This window comes from Cetorhinus maximus, chromosome 7, assembly GCF_964194155.1.
Source record: "Cetorhinus maximus chromosome 7, sCetMax3.hap1.1, whole genome shotgun sequence".
Lineage (NCBI taxonomy): Eukaryota > Metazoa > Chordata > Chondrichthyes > Lamniformes > Cetorhinidae > Cetorhinus > Cetorhinus maximus.
The window spans coordinates 81,547,771-81,572,562 of NC_135885.1; the positions used below are offsets into that span (position 1 = coordinate 81,547,771).

Below are 24,792 nucleotides of genomic sequence, written 5' to 3' on the forward strand. Positions count from 1 at the left end.
TCTAAAATAGCATGTGCACTAGTTGATTCCTCGGCGTACTGATCAAGGAAACCATCTTCTATACATCATGAACTCATTCCCCACTCCATTATTGAAAATTTGGTTTGCCAATCTATATGAAGGTTACCAGTTACAAATGATTACTGTTTACCTTTGTTACATGCACCTCCAATTTCTTGATTTATACTCTGCCCGACACAACTACTGTTAGGGATCTGAAAAGCTACCCCAACTGGTGCTTTCTGACTCTTGTTTCTTAACTCCATCCAAACTGCTTCTCAATCTTGATTTTCCGAACTAAGATCCTCTCTCTGTACTGTCTTTATCCCATCCTTTATTATCCATTTTCTGTTTGGCCTCTTTTAAAAAGTCAAGTATCCTGTAACATTTAGTTCCCAACCTTGGTCACTGTGCAACCATATCTCTTTAATGGATATTAGGTCAAATAAAGTTAATTCTACCTGTGCTATGAACTCATCAACTTTGCTACAAATGCTATGCACAGTTAAGCTGCTTTTAAGCTTTAATATTTTCCTATTTTTCCCCTTACATCACCTTAGTCACTAAAGCCCAATTACCTTTAAGTTCTCTGTCACTTGCTGGTCTACTCTACTTATTCGTACGCAAATAGTTACTCTGCTCCACAGCCTCGACATTTCTCTTACTGCTTCTGAATTTACCCTTTCCCAAAACCACCCAACAGACCCCCACAACCCTTCATTAGTTTAAAGTCCTATCTATTACTACCCTAGCTATTCAATTTGCTAGGACATTGGCCCTAGCCCAGTTTAAGTGGAACTTGTCCCTATGGAAAAGCTCCCTCCTTCCCAGTACTCATGTCAATGTCCTGTGAATAGAAATCCCTGCCTCCCACAGAATTCTTTCAGCTACGCATTTAACTTTTTAATCTCTTTTTCCCTATGCTAATTTGCATGCGACTCAGGTAACAATCCACAGGCTGTTGTTACCTGTGAGGATCCTTGTTTTAATTTTAGCCTCAGCTGCTCACACTCAGATAGAACAAGGAACGAGGACTGCTGCATTATTGGTTCCAATATGCTCCATGACAAATGGATTCTCCTCCTCTAGGTTCTTCTCTAGCCACGCAGGGGTGTCTTTAACCTTGCAATGGGCAGGCATCACTATGTACAGAGCTTCCAGTTGCATCTGCAAGGTACAGCTTTTATTCCCTGACTATACATTCCGTTCTCACTATCACATTCCTTTTCACTCCCCCTACTTGAATGGTTTCCTATAACACGGTGCCATGGTGTATTTGCTCATCCATTCTGCAGACTTTGCCCCCATCCACACAGACAGCAACAAACTAGAGTTTGTTGGGTAAGTGTAAAGGGCTAGGTTCTGACAAGATTGCACTTGCAGTTCCCATAAGTGTCTGGCTTGCGACCACACCCTCCTGCCCCTGACCACTAACCAGGTCTGTAACACTGCCTAACCTAAGGGGTGTAACTGCTTCCTGGATTAAAGTATCCAGGTAACTCTCCCCCTCACCAAAGCCCTGCACTGCCTGCAGCTCAACAGCTCTGAGGTGAAGTTCCTTGTGGTGTAGACACCATCTGTTGATGTGGCTGTCCAGGATCCCGATGCACTCCACAAACCTCGTCATACAGTTGTGGCACACCACCTACCCTGCCATTTCTAACAATCCTTGCTTTAGGTATTTAATTAATTGAAGTTTATATATCTAATCAACTTAGCTCAGATTTTTTTTGAAATTAATTACTTGCTCTAGTTTAAGTTATAGGTAACTAAATGAAATAGCCCCCACCACACCTGCCCACGTCGTGACGTCACTTTATAATTTCTTTCTCCGCTGTTGCTCACAGACTCAGGACCTCCACTATCTTTTTAAACTGATGCTGCTCAGGGTTCCCGCTCTTTAAAAGCAAAGAACAATATTACAGCACAATATATCCCTGTTCCTACCCCAGAATTTCTAACTGCACTTGGATGTCAGCCTGGGCTCAGTTGTTGGCCTTCTCATTTCAAACCCCACTCTGGAGACTCGAGCACATAATCCAAGCCAACATTCCAATTCAATGTTGCAATGTTGGATGTGCCACCTTTCAAATTAGATGTTAGATGTCTGCCATCTCAGGTAAATGCAAAAGATTCAATGGCACTATTCAAGGATGAGCAGGGGAGTTTTCCCTGGTGTGTTGGCCATTATAATCCCTCAACCAACAACACAAACAGAATCATCTGGCCATTTATTTCATTGCCACGGTTTTCCTGAACTTCAAAAGTACTTGATTGGCTGTTAAGTGATCTCAATGTGATGAAAGGTGCTATATAAATGCAAGAGCTTTCTTCACTTTGCAGTCTACATTCAGATTAAATGCAAAATCAAGACCAGATCTGCTTATTCTCGAGGGCATAGATCCCAAAGCACTATTCAAATAATAGGGAGATTTCCCCAGTGTCCTGGCCAATATCCCTACCTCAAACATCAGTGCAAAAATAAACAGATTCAATAGCTATTCCTTTCACGTGCTGTGCACAAATTGGTTATTGTTTGCCATGTTACAAAAGACTGCACTTCAAAAGTAGTTAACTGGATATGAAGCATTTTGGGGCAGACAGAAGATGTGATAAGGCGCTATATAAATTCAAGTTAATTTTTTTAATAGTAATTTCTTCACTTCAATTCTACTGTGATCCAAGATACATAAAAAGGCAAAAGACTAGAAAAATCTACTATCCATCCAGCTGATCCCACTGATTAAAAATGGTGAGAAAAGATTTTGGAACTCTATTCCTGAAAAGGTAGTGGAAACAGAGTCTTTGAATATTTTTAAAGGCAGAGGTGAATAGATTCTTGGTAAGCAAGGGGATGGTAGGTTATAGGGGGTAGGTGGTTTGCAGATTTCAGGTTATCAGATCAGCCATGATCTTATTAAAAGGCAAAGGCGGCTCAAGGGGCTGAATAGCCTACTCCTGCTTCTTGTTTGCACGTTTGTATATTTTCCTACAGAGGTTTTAAAGAAGGGATTTAGGTATAGTCTGGGTATAACCACGTATTCGTGCCATATGGCTTCAGGGGTGAGAGATTTCTGAATTGAAATGAGAGCTTGCAAACACGAGAGCAATCTGGTAGCCACACTTTCAGAACTCGAGTGGCTTGTAATGTAGCGAATGCAAGTAGTACAAAATCACTCTACGGTGGTGAAAAAATGTGGGAATGCAGTGATGTTCATTTGTGTGATTTTCTTCTGTCATTATATAGAAATCCGCTCCTGGATAAAGGTAGAAAGATATTGTAAAGAGTGGTGAGAATGTGACACATTACTACAAAGAATGTTTGAAGCGAATAGTATAGATGCATCAAAGGGGAAACTAGACAAGCATAGGAGGGAGGGGGGGTGGAATAGAGAGTTAGGATGACAGATTTAGATGAGAAAAGATGGAAGCTGGAGTTGCATAAAAACACTGGCTTGGTTTGGTTGGGTCAAATGGCCTCTTTCTGTGCCATATATCCTACGTAAATCCAATTGATAAAGATACCAAAGACATTACACAGCAAATTAGTTAATCAAGGTGCAACAAATGTCAATGGTGCAGAGTTGTTGTTACCATTGAAAGATACTCAAAAGCTTCAGCACTGAAGAGTATCAGTATTTTTTTCCCCTTTTGGACATAAAATGTAAAAAAAGAAACAACCTGTAAGGTTCAAAAAATATTTATATATTGCATATATATATCTATATCTAGCAGGCTAGCCGATCTCTCCCTACATTGAAAAAAATACAATAGTGTGACGATCTGAACTTTTCTTTCTATAAGGCATCCTTCAGGTACTTTCAGAATAGAATTTTACAATATTGCCAGCATACAGAAATATCAGTTACAATGGGCAATGTCACAAAATCACAATCATTTTCTTTATCTAAAGGATTGAAAGCAGGTCTCAGAGCAGAAGAAGTGTGAATTCCCCATTGCTAGTTGAGTAGTAAAGTTAGCCAGTCAGGACTTTGCAAGCTATCAGCCATAGCATTAAGTACACTTATTCTCCAAAAAAAAATTAAGATATGCTTTTCTGCATAAAATAGGGATGGAGAACTGGTGAACATCCAGAACAATCTCCCTACATTTGCTTTACAGCAAAAGGACATTACGCTCACAGGCATAGGATGTGACATTTACCAGACAGTTGGCTGGAATACAGTAAGATACAATGGGCCAGAATTGCTGCAATGGCATATCTTGCAGCAAGTGATATTGATTTTTCAGCTCACTGCTGAAATTACATTCATTTGTTGCCAGAAATTGTTGGATATTATACGTATTAATAATGGTGCAGTTAACATATTGTGATAATCCCGCTGATTCTGGCTCAACTCCACCAACACAATACAGAATAGGGAGTTGCAAAACATTGCTACCGAGAAACTATTTTATTTCATGTGAGATCTATACAAAGTTTTGAAAGATGACCATATGTCAGGTAGTTCTGTGGTTTGATTTAACTGTGAACAAGCAGCTTGGGATGCTATCTAATTAATATAATCCACTTACAAGCTTTTACTTTATCTCTAACTTCTCCTCAATCAATAACAGACAACAAAAATTCAAAATATCAAATGTTAAAGATAGGCCTGCAAGATAAATATGGAAATCAAGTCCTTTTGATTCTTAATTTACACAAGATTCGATGTCAGTATCATATGTTGCCACATCTGTCACCAATAATTAACATTTCTCAGTAGCAATAGATATGAAATCTCCATTTCTGCATAGTGTTTAATCTCTATTTCTAGGTATTCAAACTGTAGTGGTAGTTATTTGGGGGTTCTTCATTGAAGGAAATGTGAAGGACTCAAAACAATTTACATTTAATTCTTTTAGCAAATGGCAACCACCTTACTGTAGGATTACACAGAATCACTATTATTTTTTGCTCATTAGCTAAAACACTCATTAAAAAGCTTTGAAGCAAACAGCATTACCAACATTCTTAAATCCTCCTTTTAGGAATGTTATTTCTTCTTTTTCATCATCCATATTTATACCAATAAAATGGGGAATAAGCTGAAAATAAATATTCTGAATCAGTTAATAATAGTTAGCATTTAAAGGTCAGGAGGGAATTAATGCTAGATTCCTAAGCTCAGTGTTCTCTTTACCTGTCAAGAGTGTTTGCACAAGCACTGAACAGTTAGGTCCCTGGTCACAGCTGTGTTCATAACTTACTGAAAGAGCAAACAGAACAGATCAAAGCCCTGCAGTCCTGTCACATCCAGCCATGAACAGTGGTGGAAAATTAAACAACTCATTGGAGGAGGCGGCTCCACAAATATCCCCATCCTCAATAATGGGGGAGCCCAACACATCAGTGCAAAAGATAAGGCTGAAGCATTTGCAGCCATCTTCAGCCAGAGGTGCCAAGTGGATGATCCATCTCAGCCTCCTCCTGAGGTCCCCAGCATTATGGATGCTGGACTTCAGCCAATTTGATTCAATCCATGTGATATCAAGAAACGGCTGAAGGCACCGGATACTTCAAAGGCTATGAGCCCTGACTACATTCCAGCAATAGTACTAAGACTTGTGCTCCAGGACTAGCTGTTCTAGTACAGCTACAACACTGGCATCTACCCAGCAATGTGGAAAATTGTCCAGGTATATCCTGTCCACGAAAAGCGGGACAAATCGAACCCGGCCAATTACCACCCCATCAGTCTACTTTCGATCATCAGCAAAGTAATGGAAAGTGTCGTCAACAGTGCTATCAAAAGACACTTACTCAGCAATAACCTACTCACTAACATTCAGTTTGGGTTTCCCAGGGTCACGCGGCTCCTGGCCTCATTGCAGCCTTGGTCAAAACATGGACAAAAGGGCTGAACTCAAGAGGTGAGGGGAGTGTGACCACCCTTGACATCAAAGCCGCATTTGACCAAATGTGGCATAAAGGAGCCCTGGTAAAACTGAAGTCAATGGGAATTCTCCACTGGTTGGAGTCATACCTGGCAAAAAGGAAGATGGTTGTGGTTTTTGGAGGTTAATCAGCTCAGCCCCAGGATGTCACTGTAGGAGATCCTCAGGGTAGTGTCCTAAGCCCAACCATCTTCAGCTGCTTCAATGACCTCCCCTCCATCATAAGGTCAGAAGTGGGATCTTCACTGATGATTTCACAATGTTCAGCAACTTTCTGTAACTCCTCAGGTACTGAAGCAGTCTGGGTCCATCTGTAGCAAGGCCTGGAAAATATTCAGGCTTGTGCTCATTAAGTGGCAAGTAACATTCATGACACACAAGTGCCAGGCAATGACCATCTCCATCAAGAGAGAATCTAACCATCTCCCCTTGACATTCTATGGCAATACCATTGCCTAATCTCCCACTATCAACACCCTGGCGGTTACACCATTAACCAGAAACTGAATGGGGACCAGCTATATAAATGGACCTGTAAAGAACAAAAAAAGCTGGAAAAACACAGGTCAGGCAGTATCTGTGGAGAGAAACAGAGTTAGCATTTCAGGTTGATGGCCTTTTATTGGGATTTGTGAACGTTAGGCCATGCCTGACAAATCTCAGAATCACAGGGTCTTTACAGTGGAGGCCATTCAGCCCATCTCATTGAACTATCTTTTGAAGAGTCGATTGCAGTGGTGGACAATGGAATGTCTATGGGCTCCTAGAAGGCACTGGATAAAGTCTCTCATAAGATGCTGTTAGCTAAAATTGATACTCATGAATTGGGGGCAAATAATTGGCCTGGTTAAGAAATTGACTGAGTCACTGGAGGCAGAAAGTAGAGATAATGGGCAGGTATTCTAATTGGCAAGATGTGATTAGTGGCATCCTGCAAGGATCCGGGGCCTCAACTATTCACCCTATTCATTAAAGGCTTTGACAATGGGATAGAAAGCCACATATCCAAATTTGCCCATGATGCAAAAATCAGCAACTCTGTAAGCAGTGTAGATGGAAGTATAATAATTACAAAGATAGTGAGAGATGAAGCAATGGACACAGCGGTGGTAAATGGATTTCAATGCAGACAAATGTCAGGTCATCCACTTTTGACCCAAGGAGGATTGAACAAGCTACTTTCTATATGATGAAAAACTAGAAACTGTGGAGGCCGCAAAGATATATGGGGGTCCAAGTACATAGGTCAATAAAATGTCATGAGCTTGAACAGAAAATAACCAAAAAGAATATGGGTTTTTATATCAAGAGCACTGGAATACAAGGGTAGAAGTCCTACTTCAGCTATACAAAGCCTTGGCTAGGCCACATTTGGAGTACTGTGAGCAGTTTTGGTCTCTGCACCTTAGGAAGAAAATATTGGCCTTGGAGGGAGCACAGCGCAGATTTACCAGTGTTTTACCTAGCAGAAAAGGTTTAAATTGCAAGGCTAGATTACACAAACTAGAATTGTATTCTGTGGAATTTAGACGGTTAAGGGGCGATTCGATTGAAGTTTTCAAGATATTAAGGGAAACAGGTATAATAGAGAAACTATTTCCACTGGCTGGAGTGTCTAGGACATGGGGACATAATCTAAAAATTAGAACCAGATTTTCCCAGATTGAAATTTGGCAACACTCCTACACACAAAGGTTGGTAGAAGTTTGCAATTCTCATCCTCAAATGGCAACTGATGTTAGATTAATTGATAATTTTAGATCTAAGATTGATAGGTTGTGATTCAAAGGTATTCAGGAATATAGAGCAAAGGACAGTGTATGAAGTTAGGTCGCAGATGCCATTGAATGGCGGAACAGGTTCAAAGGACTAAATGGCCTAACCCCGATCGTATTGCATTGTCCTAAAATTGCAATACAACTCGCAAGTCAGATTTAGTGTAATTTAACAATGAATATAAGCACCAAGAGTAAAATCCATTTTTGCTAAAGCTTTATCTTTTTTATACTCCAGTTTGAAATTTAATATACAGCAGAATGTCAGATTGTGCAACAAGTAATTTGCATGAATTTAAGCTTTTGCTCCAAGATACAATGTAAAATACCCAATAGATACCTAGGATTAGGATTTAGTATGATTGTGGTTTTTGCTTTCCTTTTACTTAAAATTGCTTGGGGAATTAGTACTGTGACTAGAAATAATGAAAATGTTAAAGTTGTTCATTTCCCAGGATGCTTCAGTATTTAATGTAGCAGGATACGATTTAGCAAGTTGTGCTGGTTAGGCTCTATTGAAAGTGCAGGATGTGCCACATTAGAGACAAAATAGCATTGAGACAAGGAGGCAGGGCAATAGGGCCTGGATGATTAGTTGCATGCTTAATAACAACTTAAAACGTTGTTTTAAATGGTGAACAGATTGGCCATTTTGGTAAGTTTTGGAGGAACTTCCATTTCTGGGGGTCTTGTTCACAACGTTATTTATCATGCAATAATAAATCATCAAGGGCATTGTGCGTGACCAACTACCTATAAAGATCTTGAGCTTTTCCTAGCAATTTGTAGACAGTCAGAATCGAAAGGGTCGATAAAGGTTGCATCTCCACCAAGAGGAAACAGGGTAATATTGTTAATTTCCTCTCAAAGTCAAATATATAGACAATGCATGTGTCGACAACTTGGTCAAACACAATAAAAGAATTGAGCTACAAACCATAAATTTGCTAGTCAGGTTCAAATACTCTTCAGACTAACCAAGCACTTTCTCTGCAAATTCAAACACTTTGCAACATACTTTGCACTAGCATATGCTGACCAATGATCATGCATGCTGCCATAATCTTGAAATGTGTTGGTTATGAGTGCTGGGCTTTACGAGACAGTTATGTTTTAAAACGTCTCCTTTAACTTTAGATAAAATTAGGAAATCCGGAAGCACCCCAATTCAGAGAAATGCCTGTGGTTTGGGTACCATGGGGGTGAAACCCTTAACAGAAACCTATTGAAACCAATTGACACTTTCCACATCTTTCTACAGTGGCTCACAGTAATGGGACTGCTGCTTTATGAGACACAAAGAAAAAGAGAAAGTAACTCATGCTGTGGAGAAGCAAGATGCTTGGGAGAGTTCATTTTCCGTTTGAAAAGAATGGAACAGAGAAGATGGGACTTTTGAAGACTTAAGCAACAAGGAGTCATGGAGGTGGGCTCTGCTGGTTGAATTCAGATCTGGAAGCCTCATGCTGAGTGGATGGCTTTCGAAGGACAATGGGAATTGCGAGCTAGTGTGACAGGAAGCAGTGACCCTGCAGAGAGAGCCAAGAACAACATTGGACTTGCTCTTGTCATGCTACATACCTGCCAGAAGTGCAGTACACAGCAAAAGAAAGAAAGCTGTAAGATGTATCGTGAATGTGTTAGTTAATGAGAAAGTTCATTTTCTTTAGTTTGGTGTATTAGTTCCCTGTCAGAAACTGAACTGGACCTGCCATATAACTATGTGGCTACAACAGCAGGTCAGAGGCTGGGAATACTGTGGCAAGTAACTCACCTCCTGACTCCCCAAAACTTGTCCACCATTTACAAGGCCAAAGTCAGGAGTGTATTGGAATACTCTCCACTTGCCTGGCTGAGTGCAGCTCCAACAACACTCAAGATGCTGAACATCATCCAGAACTAAGCAGGAAGTTTGACTGGCACCCCACTGTTAATCACAATAAGAGGTCGTGGTGGAAGAATTAATCCAGGCTGGTCTTTTGGTTTAAGCTGGTTTATTTTCAAGACAACTCCTCAATGCTACTGACTTCCAAGTAGCTTCCCCCCAAAGTGTTCCAGCTGTATCTTTTTATTCTATTTAGATGGGATAATTAATGCCCATCACCTGTTTAACTAACAATTGGTTTTAACAAGGTGATTGCCATATTAACACCCACCACCTTCAGCATTCACTCCCACAACCACCGGTGCACAGTGGCAGCAGTGTGTTCCATCTACAAGATCTACTGCAGCAACACAGCAAGACTCCTTTGACATCATCTTCCAAACCTGCGACCGCTACCACCAAGGAGGGCAAGGGCAGCAGATGCATGGGAACACCACCAACTGCAAGTTCCCCTCCAAACCACGCACCATGCTGATTTGAAACTATATTGCCATTCCTTTACTGTCATTGGGTCAAAATCCTGGAACTCCCTAACAGCACTGTGGGTGTTGCAACACCACATTGATTGCAGCAGTTAAAGATGGCAGCTCACCACTGCCTTCAAGGCAATTAGGAATGGGTAACAAATGCTGACTTAGCCAGCGATGCCCACATCCCATGAAAGAATTTTTTTTAAATGTTGATTTTAGTTTGTTTGTCACAGTACAAGTCTTAAAATGTGACATCTTGTTCTTGGATTATTTCCATTGGTCATTTGGGGAATTTATTTACTTTCCAAAGTTACCTGCCTCTACAGGGATAACATATTATAGATATAGATGTCCAGTATTAGTTTGACCTTCACTGAAAGACCGGAACTGAACAGAGTGGCAGTGTAACTCATATTGGACAAATAAGTGCCAATCATGGAAGTCAGATCTGCAAATCTCGTGTTGAGTGGAACGACTTTCGAAGGACACTGGAAATTGCGACCTAACACAATGGGAAGAAGTAACCCTGCTGGAGAGCAGAGAACAACATCAGGCTTGTTCTTGTAATGCTACATATCTACCAGAAGTGCAGTACACAGCAAAAATGGTTGTAAGACTGTATGACTGCAGTCTCTGATTTAAACATCAGATATTGCATTATTACCACTATCCAGTACATCATTTTACCTCAAGGAGAGATTTAACTCTCAAACCGAAAGTTTATCTCCCAATGTTATGTATTCATGGTTTGCTGAATAATCACATACCTCTAATCAAAGGTTTTCACGTTAAACACATTAAAACAAAATTACCTGTTTCCAGTTCAGAACCGTTACACATTTGGTTTCGTTGGCTAGTTAGTAAGTAGACTCTAGAACCTTATATTGTAATATAGCATAAACTATGACAAAGGACTATATCATTTTTTCTGGTTAGCAACAGAAGCAGTTATTAAATATTTTGTCTAACAAGATATGTTTCGTATCATTCATACCATTTCTATGACCTATCACTCAAATACACATTAATGTCCAAAGGTTTCCTATAAGGCAATCTGCTCTAAAAGCAATTTAATCCTTCTTACACATGTATAAGTCACATTTAATGCTTCATACACAGAAAGCTCAAAAAGTACAATCATGCAATCTACAGGATTTCAAATGCAAATTTTGTTAATTTATGTTGTGAGTTTTCAAACCGTGCTTATGTGCAACAGATAAAAAGCATTATGACTCTTCCCACTTGATCTTGTGCTCATTTACTTTCCAAAAAGAAAAATAAAGACTTGAATTTATATAGCGCTTCTCACAACCACCAGACATTTCAAAGCACTTCACAGCCAATGAAATACTTCTGAAGTGTAATCACTGTTGTAATGTAGGAAACACAGCAGCAATTTGTGCACAGGAACAGAGATACTGACCCGATCACAGAGATTTAACGGCACAGGAGGCCATTCAGCCCATCATGTCTGCACCGGCTCTCCAAATGACTTAGTGCCACTGCCCTGCCTTTTCCCCGTACCCCTGCACATTGTTTATATTCAAATAATCATCTAATGCCCTCTCCTCCTTTCCTATCTTTTCTGAACACCTTGTGCCCAGGAATATTTAACACCCAATCCTACCTTTCCTTGAGCCAAGTCTCAAGTGAGTTATCGTCACATCATCATATTTCTACATGGTAGTCTGTGCCTATAACTCCCCAATCTTATTTACTATACTCTATGCATTCACATACATGCATAGTAGCACTGATTTAGATTTTGTTACTTTCTCCCTCACCCCAACTCCACGTATTAACTTACTATTCTTTATTCTGGTGTTATCTGACTCTCCCAGTATTTTGTGCACCCTGGTATTCCTCTCTAATATTCTCTCCTGGTTCCCACACCCGTGCCAAGTTAGTTTAAAGCCCTCCCAACAGCACTAGCAAAACGCCCCATAAGGAACTCAGTCCCAGTTCTCTTCAGGTGCAACTTATCCAGCTTGTATCTCCTCCAGAGCAACTTCTTCAGGTGCAACTTATCCGGCTTGTATCTCCTCCAGAGCAACTTCTTCAGGTGCAACTTATCCTGTGCCATCTCCCCCAGAGCCAGTCCCCATGTCCCAGGAATCTAAAGCCCTCCCTCCTGCACCACCTTTCCAGCCACACATTCATCTGCCTTATCCTCCCTATCTCTGTACTCTCTGGCACGTGGCACTGGGTAGTAACCTGGAGACTACTACCTTTGAGGTCCTGCTTGCTAATTTTCTATCTAGCTCTCTAAATTCTGATTGCAGGACCACATACCCCTTCCTACCCAAGTCATTGGTAATGACTTAGGTTTTGTTTTGTGATGTTGACTGTAGGATAAATATTGGCCAGGATACCAGGGATAACTCTCAGGTCCTTCGTCAAAATTGTGACATGGGATCTCTTACATCTGCCTGAGCAGGCAGATGGGGCCTTAGTTTAATGTCTCACCTGACTGATAGCACCTCCGCCAGTGCAGTAATCCCTCAGTAGTGCACTGAAGTGTCAGCCTTGATTTCTACGCTCAAGCCACAACTGACACTCATGGTGCAGGAGGACATGATTTACCTTGCATATGATGGATTGTTGAATTTTGTACCATTACAGAGCCCTCCGCACATTGTGAACTCTCCACAGCTAATCAATACAATCCAGGGCCAATATGTAAATTGAGGCTTGTCAATATAGACTGCGCCAGTAATTAGACCAAGTTTAAAACAGTAATAGGAATTACTCTGCATTACCTATATGCCTGGCATCAACATATGTGGGATACACAATACATATGTGCTTTAACTGCACATAAGTCAAGAATAGTTTTCAGAGCTGGACTTCTGAAATCCTAGATTGTTTACCAGAGAGTGGTATTCCCTACATGCTAACTAAAACTGAATTTCAATGTACTGGAAATGACCATCAGCCCACACAAAGTTATCACTAACCCTATCCTTTTAGGATAATAAACGCTTGATATCAGCTGATGTTTCCCACCCAGGTATGTGCATCCAATGGCAACGGTGGCATAATGATAATGTTACTCAGCTAGTAATGCAGAGGCAAATGTTCTGAGCCAGGGGTTCAAATGCCACATCCGCAGCTAATGGAAATTAAATTGAATTAATAAATCTGGAATTAAAAGCCAATTTGATTCCATTAGTAAGACGATACGATTGTAATTAAAACACATCTAGCTCACTAACGTGAAGGAAATCTGCCATTCTTACCTGGCCTGGCTTACATGTGACTCCAGACTCTCAATGTGGTTGACTCTTAACTGCTTTCTGAAATGGTCGAACAGGGCACCCAGTTGTGCCAAACTGCTACAGAAAAGTTGAAAAGGGATCAAACTGGATAGACCACCTACCATTGACCTAGGCACCAGAAACAGCAATGGCACACCCAGCCCTAAAGTCCTCCTTAGTAACATTTGGGGGAACAGGGAGAGCTATCTCACAGACTAGTCAAACAACAGTTATACTCACCAAATCATACCTTACAGCAAATGTCCTTTCTAGCTGTTCTGTCCCAACAGGAGATGACGGCACAGGTAATAGACAGTCAGGAGGAAGTTGCAGTGAGTTCTTATTGACTCTGAACCCATGAAGTCTCACTGTATCAGTTCAAACATGGGCAAGAAATCCTCCTGCTGACCACCACCTACCAGTCTCCTTCAGTTGATGAATCAGAACTCCTCCATGTTGAACATTACTTGCAAGAAGTACTTGATTGCAGCAAGGGTACAGAATGTACTCTGGCTGGGGGATTTCAATACTCATCACCAAGAGTGGCTCAGCGCCACCTCTACTGAGTCCTGAAGGACATATCTGCCAGACTGGGCCCTGCAGCAGGTGGTGAGGGATCCATAAACAGGGAAAAGCTTACCTGACCTCACCCTCACCAATCCATGACAGGATTGGTAACAGTGACCACTGCATCGTGCTTATGGAGACGAAGGCTCGTCTTCACACTGGACATATCCTCCATAGTGCTGTGTGGCAATACCACTGTGCTAAATAGGAGATTCAGAACAAATCTAGCAGCTCAAAACTGGGCATTCATGAGCTATTGTGGGCCATCAGCAGCAGAATTGTATTCAACCACAATCTGTAATCTCATGGCCCAGCATATCCCTCACTCTACCATTACCATCAAGATAAGGGACCAACCTTGGTTCAATGTGGTGTGTGGGAGAGCATGCCAGAAACAGCAAAAGACTTCTGTAAAAATGGGGTGTCAACCTGGTGAAGCTACATCACAGGATCACAGACATGCTAAACAATGAAAGCAGCATGCGATAGACAGAGCTAAGCAATCCCATGACCAACGGATCAGATCAAAGCTCTATAGTACTGCCACATCCAGTCATGAATGATCATGGACAATTGAACAACTAACAGAGGAGGCAGCTCCTCAATTATGGGGGACTCCATCACATCAGCGTAAAAGACAAGGCTGAAGCATTTGCAATCCTCTTCAGCCAGCAGTGCCAAGCGGATGATTCATCTCAGCCTCTTCCAGGGGTCCCCAGCATCACAGATGCCAGTTTTCAGCCAATTCAATTCACTCCATGTAATATCAAGAAACAGCTGAAGGCAATGGATACTGCAAAGGTTTCAAACCCTGATAACATTCTAGCAGTAGTACTGAAAACCTGTGCTCTTGAACCAGCCGTGCCATTAGCCAAACTGTTCCAGTGTAACTACAATAGTGGTATATGTCTGATAATGTGGTAAATTGCCAGGTATGTTCCGTCAATAAAAAGCAGGACAAATTCAATCCAGCCAATTACTTCCCCATCAATGTAATCTCAATGACCCACAAAGTGATGGAAGGTATTGTTGACAGCGCTATTAAGCGGCACTTATACAGCAATAACCTGCTCACTGCCGCTCAGTTAGGGTTCTGCCAGGAACATTCAGCTCCTGACCTCATTACAGCCTGGGTCCAAACATGGACAAAAAAGCTGAACTCAATGGGTGAGATGAGGAGTGATTGCACTTGGTGTTAAGGCAGCATTTGAGTAAGTGCGTCATCAAGGAGCCCTAACAAAACAGGAGTCAATGGGAATAAGGGGGAAAACTCTCCGCTGGTTGGATCATACATAGCACAATGGATGATGTTTGTGGTTGCTGGAGGCCAATCATCTCTGCCCCAGGATACTGCTGCAGGGCTGCCTCAGTAGTGTCCTAGGTCCAACCATCTTTAACTGCTTCTTCATGACCTTCCCTGCATCATAAGGTCAGGAGTGGGAATGTTTGCTGATGATTGCACAATGTTCAGTACCATTTGTAACACCTCAAATACTGAAGCAGTCCACATCCATATGTAGCAAGAGCTGGACAACATTCAGGCTTATGCTGATAAGTGACAAGTTACATTCACATCACACAAGTGTCAGGCAATGATCATCTCCAATAAGAGAGAATCTACCATCTCCCCATGCTTTCAATGGTATTACCATCGCTGAATCCCCCACCAACATCAACAACATCCTGGGAGTTACCATTGCACATAAACTGAACTGGGCCAGCCATATGAATACTGTGGCTACAAGAGCAGGTCTGAGGCTGGGAATTCTGCAGCAGATAACTCGCCTCCTGACTCCCCAAAGCTTGCCCATCATCTACAAGGCAGAAATCAGGAGTGTGATGAAATAATTTTCACTTGCCACAACAACGTTCAAGAAGCCGGTGTTACAATCTCTGCTGATGTTACCAGTGGACAAGTCAAATTCCAGAGGGGAACCTGGCTTGATAGATCTTAACATTTTCTTTTGGAACCTTGGAGGAAAGTTACTGAACAAATTCACAGGAGGCCAGTGATGAACTTTTAACACAAAGAATAAAACATTTATTAAACAAGAAAGATGAACTATATTACACCAGACAAAAATGTTGGAAAGATCTCAATGAAAACACAAGATGATGATTCAAACATTCACCATTCCTTGACCCCAGCTATGTCTTTACGGACACATACAAATTCGGAAAGATAAAACAATTTGCCATATCTGTCTTACATGCTAATATTCAGGGTAAGTATGCATTAGATGTGAACTAACTGGTGAACTGTGGTTAGACAGGCCACACTCCAAAGTAAATGACAGAGGTCACCAAAACAGATTCTATGGATTTCTCAACAACCCACCAGATGCTTGTCACACCATGAGCCAGTCAGTCTCACTGAAACTGTGTCTTTCTCACGAGGGTTTCCAATCTCCATGTTTGAAGAACTCACCTTGGAATTCTCTCCGAATGTGGCTCCCACTCGGACAGCTTCAACTAGGATCCTACTCCAAGGTTTCAATCTCACTTTGAGTCTCCTTTCCCTTGGATCTCTGAGTGCACTCACGCCTCACCTTCCAAGCATAATTTCAGATCCTCGGCCATGCCAAGCAGTACACCACTGCTCCAAAAGGTACCTTTGCCCAATGGCCCACAGCACAGATTCACCAACTCTCTCACCAACTGCCCTCTCAGATCTTCTGGACTTTTCTTGAGCCCACTTTGCTTCAAGTCTGCTTCCCACAGTTCTTTCTTTAACTTGAAGCCTTTTTCTCTGCTCCTGGTGTTTATCTTGACTCAATAGGATCCATCTCTGATCCCTGTCTTTGTCCCTGCCTGGGATTTTCTTCTGGGACCTCTTTCTGTCTCAATCCCTGGCCTGGTACCCACTTCTTGATTTGGGACCTTCTCCTTGTCCAACCCCTCCCCATGTCCTACTCCTTAGGACACCCTCTCTCAAAAGGCACTCCAGTTCAAGTCGCCCGACCTGCTGTTTCACACCATTCCACTTTTTGCTTCCTTTCCTTCAGCGCACATGCAGAGAGCCAGTTCCCAACCTGAAGGCGTGAAAGACACCAGCTGCGCATGTGCGGCCATTCCCCAGCCAGCACAGGCACAGAAGACCCGAAAATGCAAAAAAAAAACCCAACTGCGCATGTGCAGCCATTTCCCAGCCGGCGCATGCACAGAAATGTCTCGAGGCCCTCCAGGGACTGTAGTTATCGAACTGCAATTTCGACTTAAACTTAAGTACCAGAGTTCATTACACTTGACACCATCCCAAACAAAGCAGCCTACTTGATTGGCACCCCATCCACCACCTGAAACATTCACTCCCTCAACTAAAGATGCACCGTGGCAGCAGTATGCACCACATACAAGGTGCACTGCAGCAACTCGCTAATCCTCTTTTGACAGCACCTTCCAAACCAGTGACCTCTACCATCTAGGTAGTCAAGGGCAAGAGACAAACAAGAGCACCACACACTGCAAGTAACCCTCCAAGTCACAGACCAGCCTAACTTGGAACTATATCACCATTCCTTCATTGCTGCTGAATCAAATTCCTGGAACTCCCTTCCAAACTGTGGCTATGCCTACACCAGATGGACTGCAATGCTTCAAGGCTACAGCTCACCACCACTTTCTCAAGGGCAATTAGGGATGGGCAACAAATGCTGGTCTTGCCAGTGACACTCACTTCCCATGAAACAAGATGAAAATCAAGTGCTCACTTTGAAATACAACCTCAGTTCCTTTGGCCCATCAAAAGTCTCATCTATTAAAGTAACAAGTCACTGGTTCAGAATCCTAGGATAAGAATGACAGCACACAAAACCACTCATAAAACCACTGGAACCATCTATAGTCTACTCAGTTCAAAATCTTTTCATTTGATGTTTTATTAGCCAAACGCAATGCCTCAAATACTGTTTTATTCATGTTGCTTCATTTGAATTGAAGAATTTGAATTTTTCTGAACAAAATGAAATCAACTTTGAAATGATAGCAGACTACTTTAACTCAATTACCATGACCCAAAGATAGGGCTACAGCTCAGATGTAGTTGGTTCTTTGACCTGCAGGCCAAGGGAGTGTGGATTTAATCCAGCTGTCTCTGCCTCAGCTGCCACCAGTGCTAAAGCGTTTTACATCCTAATAATCCTCAATATCAAAATATTTTTGAGCTTCACATTTTTGTTATACTAGTGATCACACTTCATCATGACTCCCTTATTACTCACTTACCAAAAAGTAGCAAATTGTTTTTAGCAAATACCTTTGCATAATTTTGAAAATTTCTACTAGATTATTCTTTAACTTTCCTTGTTCCAATGAAGAGCTCCACTTCTCTTCATAATTGTGATTCTTCTTCATAACTGTGACTTTTGAATTCTAGCATTATTCCAGTGAATCTTCATTCTATCACATCCAAGGCCCTAATATCCTACCTAGATGTCCAGAACTGTGTATGATACTCCAAGTGTGACCTAACCATTGAACAGATTCTGCTCCACTTCCTTTTAAATTCATACTCCAAAACCCAGAATCTCAGTTGTTTGTTTTAATATCCTGTTCGCACTCCTACTTTAAAAGATCTATATGCACTGCTAGATCAAAGTTCCTCCACTCATTTTAAGCATATTTCCTTCTACAATCCTTTCCCTTAAATTGTATTACTAAATATTTATCTGTATTAACTGCACCCCTGAAGTGTCTGCCCACCCTTAGCCCAGAGAGAAGTGTTGTATAACAATACAGAGAAGACATGTCTCATGCATAAGCCACAGATAGACAGCAACGATATTGGGAACTTGGAAGTTATACAGTAAATACATTATGCAAACTTAATCACTTTTAGTCAGTCTAGCATTGTATTGCAGATTTATTAATTAATTGAATTTAAATTCCTCCAGCTGCTATGGTGGGATTTGAATTTATGTCTCTTGAGCATTAGTCCTCAGATTGAGACATGGTGATACATTCAAATCACTGTTTTGTCTCAGATTATTTAGAATACTTTGTGACCGAATGAGCAACCTTGTGATGATATTAATTGTGTGATAATATTCGTTAAAGCAAGTAGTTATCCATCTCTCTGTCCAATTTTATCTTTGATTACTCTGATAAGGATTAAATTATACTTTATATATTTATTATGGTTTTCCATTGCCAAACAGCAGTCTTATTGTGACTGATTTGTGTAGGGTAATTAACAATGTAACTTGAACTGGCTTGTTTGGAACAATTTGAAAGGAAAGAGAATATAGGCACTTTGTAAACCTTAAACATCAAAAAGTAAGCTGTAAGGGCTCCCAAAAAGGCTTGCATCCATTACTACAGTTGCCACTAAACCCAGAAACTAGGAAAATCATAATGTACTTCAATGTGGGTAATTCTTGAAATCAGTTGATGCCCAATTAAACAGTTCCACGAGAAGGGAAGTACCAAATAATCATGTATTTATGAACCGGCATCAGTTGCATATCTAGATATATAAATCTGAAGTAAAAAAATTATAATTTCCCAACCTCACCCTTCTCACCTACATTGACTATATTATTCCTACCTACCTACAGCCAGCTGTCATCCTAACACACCACAAGTCAAGTCAACTTCATCCTCAGCTACATTTCCACATCATCTAACTCAATACATTCAGCAACAGAGGCAAACAACTATTGTCTATCCATCCAACGTGACTCAGATTTCCCAGTTCCTCTCTCATTCCTCACCACACATTAACTGTAACAGACATCAAACTGAACTGGTATCTCCATCTTTGTTGAGCTGAACAGTGGTCCAAATTTTGCACATCAACACAGTGCCTGGATCTGGAAATATCATCCACACTGAAGGAAGGCCGCTGTCTGTTTGTCAGGTATCTCCAACAGACTAGTAATGCAGCCCATAATGTCACCTGCATAAAGTGCTCTATACTGCCCCTGAGCTGATGCGATTGTAAACAAATAGTCTAAAAACTGACTGTAAAAATGGAAACCACTCTTGCAGAGGGAAAAGAGTGCAAGAGCCCATACCTGGAAGGTTTACATAGAAAGTGGTGAGATCTACTAAAAAGCCTGACAGAGAGAATAAAAGGTTCAGGGCCTTGGACTGGGGATGGAGTGGGAGGGCTTACCTCAAAGATGCGCTGGGGAGCCACCCCCGCAAAACCTGGAAGTTCACAGGTAAGTTTACATGGCAATTGCCCAGAGATGCAAAGTTTCCCTGGGGAATCACCCTGCACAAGGAACCATCCAAAAATGTGATTTAAATCAATAGTTACTCAGAGATAAAGTTAGAAAAATTAAAACCTCTTCTAACTTCTGAGTAACTATTGCACAGACCAACCTTGATTCTCACCCCGCCCCCTCCCCACACCCCCCCAAGCCAGGCCCAACTCACACCACCTACCCCCAGCCAGGCCAACTCTTAATCACCAACACCACCCACCCCCCCCAGTAAACAACATCCTGAAGCCCAGCTCGACCCCCATCCCACAGCACAACCCAACCAGCCCTCCACCCCCACAAGGCACAATCCGGCCCAACATCCCCCCCCGACCCCCTCCAAATCCTACCCACCCACTTACCTGATACACTTATCTCCTCCCTGGCCCGTCATGGACCTTTAAACTTGGCTGGACATTTTAACTTACCTGGTTTATGACAGTTGGTGCCGTAAAAAAAGGGGGCATGACCTTGCATCAAACTCAGCTGTGTTCAACACTGGACCCAGAGGGGACACTGCACACAAGGCCTGTCTCCCTCCTTTCTTGAATAAAGGTGTTATAATTGCTATTTTGAAATCTGCTGGGACCCTTCCAGAATCTAAATAATTATGGAATATTATAACCAATGCCTCTACTATCTCTGCAGACCCTAGAATGCAGACCATCAGGTCCTGGGGACTTGTCAGTCTTTAAGTCTAATAGTTTTCTCAGTACCTTTTCCCTGTTGATGGTGTTGTTTTAAGTTTCTCCTTCCCTTTCACTTTTTGATTTTCAAGTAACTTTGGAAAGTTGAGTATTCTACACTGAAGACAGACACAAAATTCATGTTCAACTCTTCTGGCCATTTGAAATAAAAAACAGAAAATGCTGGAAAAACTCAGCAGGTCTGGCAGCATCTTTGGAGAGAGAAACAGAGTTAACGTTTCAAGTCTGTATGACTCTTCTTCAGAGCTCGTCATACAGACTCTGAACATTAACTCTGTTTCTCTCTCCACAGATGTTGCCAAGCCTGAGTTTTGGTTTGAGATTTCCAGCATCTGCAGTATTTTGCTTCTAGTCATTTACTTGATTTCCATTAATAATTCCCCAAACTCAAATAGGACCAACACTCACTTTAGTTGCTCATTTCTTGTTTAAATACCTGCAGAAACTCTTACTATCTGTTTTCATGTTTCCAGCTAGCTTTCACTCTTCTCTAATTTCTCCCTTTTTATTATTCTTTTAGCCATTCTTTGCTGGTTCTTAAAATCTGTTCAATCATCTGACCTACCACTGATCTTCACAGTTTTGTACAATGTTTGTTCAATTTGATGCTATCCTTAATTTCATTTCGCCAGATAATTCATCCCTCTCCTTGAGTTTTTATTTCTCACTAGGATAAACCTTTACTGAGTTATTAAATATCTCTTTAAAAGTCTGCCACTGCATCTCTATTGTCATACCTTTTAACCTAGCTGTTCTGGGTTTTGCAAGCGCGAACTGGTTGAGTGCGCTCTGTACTCTGCATATTACAAACAACCAAAGGGGCATGCTGTTTGGTTCAATTAGCCATTCACTGGGACCTACAGCCTACGTACCTGGCACTGCACGAAATTCATAAACAACAATGCTCAATTGTCTGGTATGCAGAATGTCTTTTTGGGCTGATGGTGGCATCCTGTTACTAGAAAATACCACTCGTGAAAACACCACTGCATAGCAGCAGCAGTGACGTCCAACAGCTCTCCACCCCCAGTGCATAATTTTCAAAATCTTCTCTTTCCTTTACAAATCATGGCCATGTGCCAGCTGTACATCCCAGCTTATACCTTGTGTTGAGTCTCGAATACTGTATTTCCTCATCCTATTCCTCCGCATATTAGTAGCAAACAGAGTCTGCACTCTGCATTTTGAAAAGTTGGGTCATACAAGCCAGATTTGAAACGTACTTTTCTAATCAAATGAGTGACAAAAAATATCTTACCATATATTTTGTGGAAGGTTTAATGTGATACTGCCCTGAACACTATCGCCGAAGTGTAGATACCCAAGGGTTGCCAGTGAAACATACAAAGCAGTGACGATGCCCATTCCAATGTTTAGTGCTTGTGGAAAGCGTTTTCTTTGCATCATTTTATTTTCTAAAGGAAGAACCTGTAAAAGAAAAACAAAATGCAAAATAATATAAAAAATTAATTGAAACAACTTTATGCTGGAGCTATTAACCAGAAGCAAATAACTGCAGGAGCTGAAAACATGATATTAAAATAAAATGCGGTAAACACGCAGCATCAATGGAAAGAATAGGGGAGTTAACCTGGTATACTGCAGTCACTACTCACAGCGCAATTTGCTCCACAGGAGAGACCGAAAATAAATTAGGTGTCCACTTTGCCAAATTTCTCCTTACTGACTGTGTGACCCCGAGTTCCTAGTCGCTGGCTGCTTAAATTCTCCAGCCCACTCTGACCTCCCCGTCTTTAACTTTTCACTCTGTTGCAACAAAACTCAACATGACATGATCTTGGTTAGATATTCTGTAGCATCCATATTCATATTAGTAACTTCAAATCTTAACCTTAACTATTCCTCTCAAAATTCATGCAGCAAATGCTGATAATGTGGAATAAGTGCGAAATACCGTGTGATATGGAAGTCTCCACACTTCATGGCAACCTGTTTTTCTTCTCCCATGCCACAGGAGCATGCTTCACTTAGCCAGTTTTCATGCCTCCATTTCTATCTGCCTCATTCCCTACTCCTTCAGCTACTTGCATGCTGTGTTTCAAATGTGACTTATATCCATGTGATTTTTTCTCATTATGCTACCTTTGCCATTTAACCCTCTTCTTGTTTCCACTTACATGTGCACACCTGTAAAGTGCATGTGTGCATACACCCATATACTTGAAGGGCATAGATAGTTGTCCAATTTATAGTCATCAGAACCCAGGTTTAATAACAGCTTTTTAAAAAAAAAAATAGGTAAATGCACAGCAACATTAATAAATCTGTGAAAATTTAGAAGTAGCAGGTGCTCTAATAATTCCTCTCTACTTATAAACTAAACCGATGAAAAGAGTTTTTGGGTCACACCTGGCTTTATAAAAGGGCCACATTTCATGTTTTATAGTTTTGAAAATCATAATATAGAAACAAATGCAAAGTTACTGCTTTAACCTGAGGAGAGTTTTTTTTTATATATCTATGAGGCTAGTATTGAGGTAAAAATATAAATACATTAACCTGTATAAGATGTTTGAGCTCAAATATGCTGTGGTGGTGGTAAATTGCTAAATGTGAGAATATAAAATACCATAATTCAACTAACTTTAGAGGATGGGAATTAATGCATCATACAAAGATTGAGTACTCATGAAAGACCGAATACAATAGGATAAGTTGATTTGCACACTAATTAGGAGCAACTTTGTCACACTGGCCAAATGTTGTCAAATTATAAAAGATTGGACTGAAAGCAGGAGAAACTGGAAGAACAAGAAAACGGTCAAAAAAAATGAAGATTTAAAATATAAATATTGCAAGTATAGAAACATTTATGAAGTTTATAATGGAATATGTCCACTTGCCACAAGCAAGTTTGATCATGTAAATATTTCTGCAAACATAGGAGACTGACAGGAGATTTAATTGAGGTGTATAAAGTTATGAGAGGCCTAGATAATGTGGATAGAAATTATCTATTTTGTTTAGCAGAGAGATCAATAACCAGGGGGCATAGATTAAAACTAATCCATGGAAGGGTTACAGGGGAGTTGAGGTGAAATTCTTATAGCCAGAGGGAGGGGAGGGTCTGATACTCAATTGCCCTGAATGTTGGTAGTGGCTGAAATCCTTACCTCATTTAAAACAGAACTTGAATATTCACTTGAGTTACTGTAACTTACAGGACTTCAGACCAAAAGCTCGAAGGCGAAATGAGACTGGATAGTTCTTTTACGGCCAGCACGAACACAATGGGCCAAATGGCCTCCTTCTGTTCCATAAACCTTTCTATGTTTCTTGTTCTTTAATACAATTTAGATTTTTTACAAACTATCTCACTTATTCACTTCAATGTCAAGGTCAATGCCATTTGCTAGGAAAAGTGATAAAGTGGTACAATTGCTGTAGGCTAGAGTTTAAGCATTCCAAATTAAATTCCAAATTAAAGCTGTATTATGTTCAAGACAGATGAATAGGTTTTTTTTTAAATTATAAATTCTATCGGCAGGTGGGATCATTATGCTGAGTTAAATGTTTCAGAAAAAATTTAAAATGTTGACGTTGTTATACTTTTAAACCTTTGCAAATTCCAAAATAAGAAAATAATCTGTATTGAGTTTAGATCTTGGAGGGCTGTTTAACCACAGTAATGTTACTTAATTCTGATTTTTACATTAAACAACAGTAAACGCAAGAGTTCTGAACAACTTACTACTTTATGTGAGTCAGCAGAAAGAGGAACAAAGGGGAAAGAAAACTAGGCATGCAGAAAGAATTCAAAAAATAAGGCTTTTTGGCATCAATATTGACACTGAGCATCACAAAGGGAGAAGCTAGAAGACTTTCATTTAAAAAACGACAGGAAAAAATTAGAATATGGAATGTTTTAGCACAAGATACCAGTTCATTACTAAAAAGGGAAATGGATAAAATATTTAAAAAGTCAGACTGTGGGTACAGGAAACAGGAGATAAAATTGATGAAACATGATAGTTTCAACTGAAGAGGAAGACCAATTTTCTGTATT

General features: G+C 40.8%; 1 protein-coding gene across 4 annotated transcripts in view; it reads right to left on the minus strand.

The window, feature by feature from the left end:
* LOC144682896 (neutral amino acid uniporter 4-like) overlaps window positions 1–24,792 on the minus strand; it is a 314,358-nt gene that overhangs the window by 223,388 nt on the left and 66,178 nt on the right. For all 4 annotated transcript variants that reach the window (XM_078545761.1, XM_078545763.1, XM_078545762.1 and 1 more), the window contains one exon: window positions 22,024–22,193. In XM_078545761.1, the coding sequence (XP_078401887.1) occupies window positions 22,024–22,193 (170 nt within the window). The remainder of the gene's footprint in view (window positions 1–22,023; window positions 22,194–24,792) is intronic.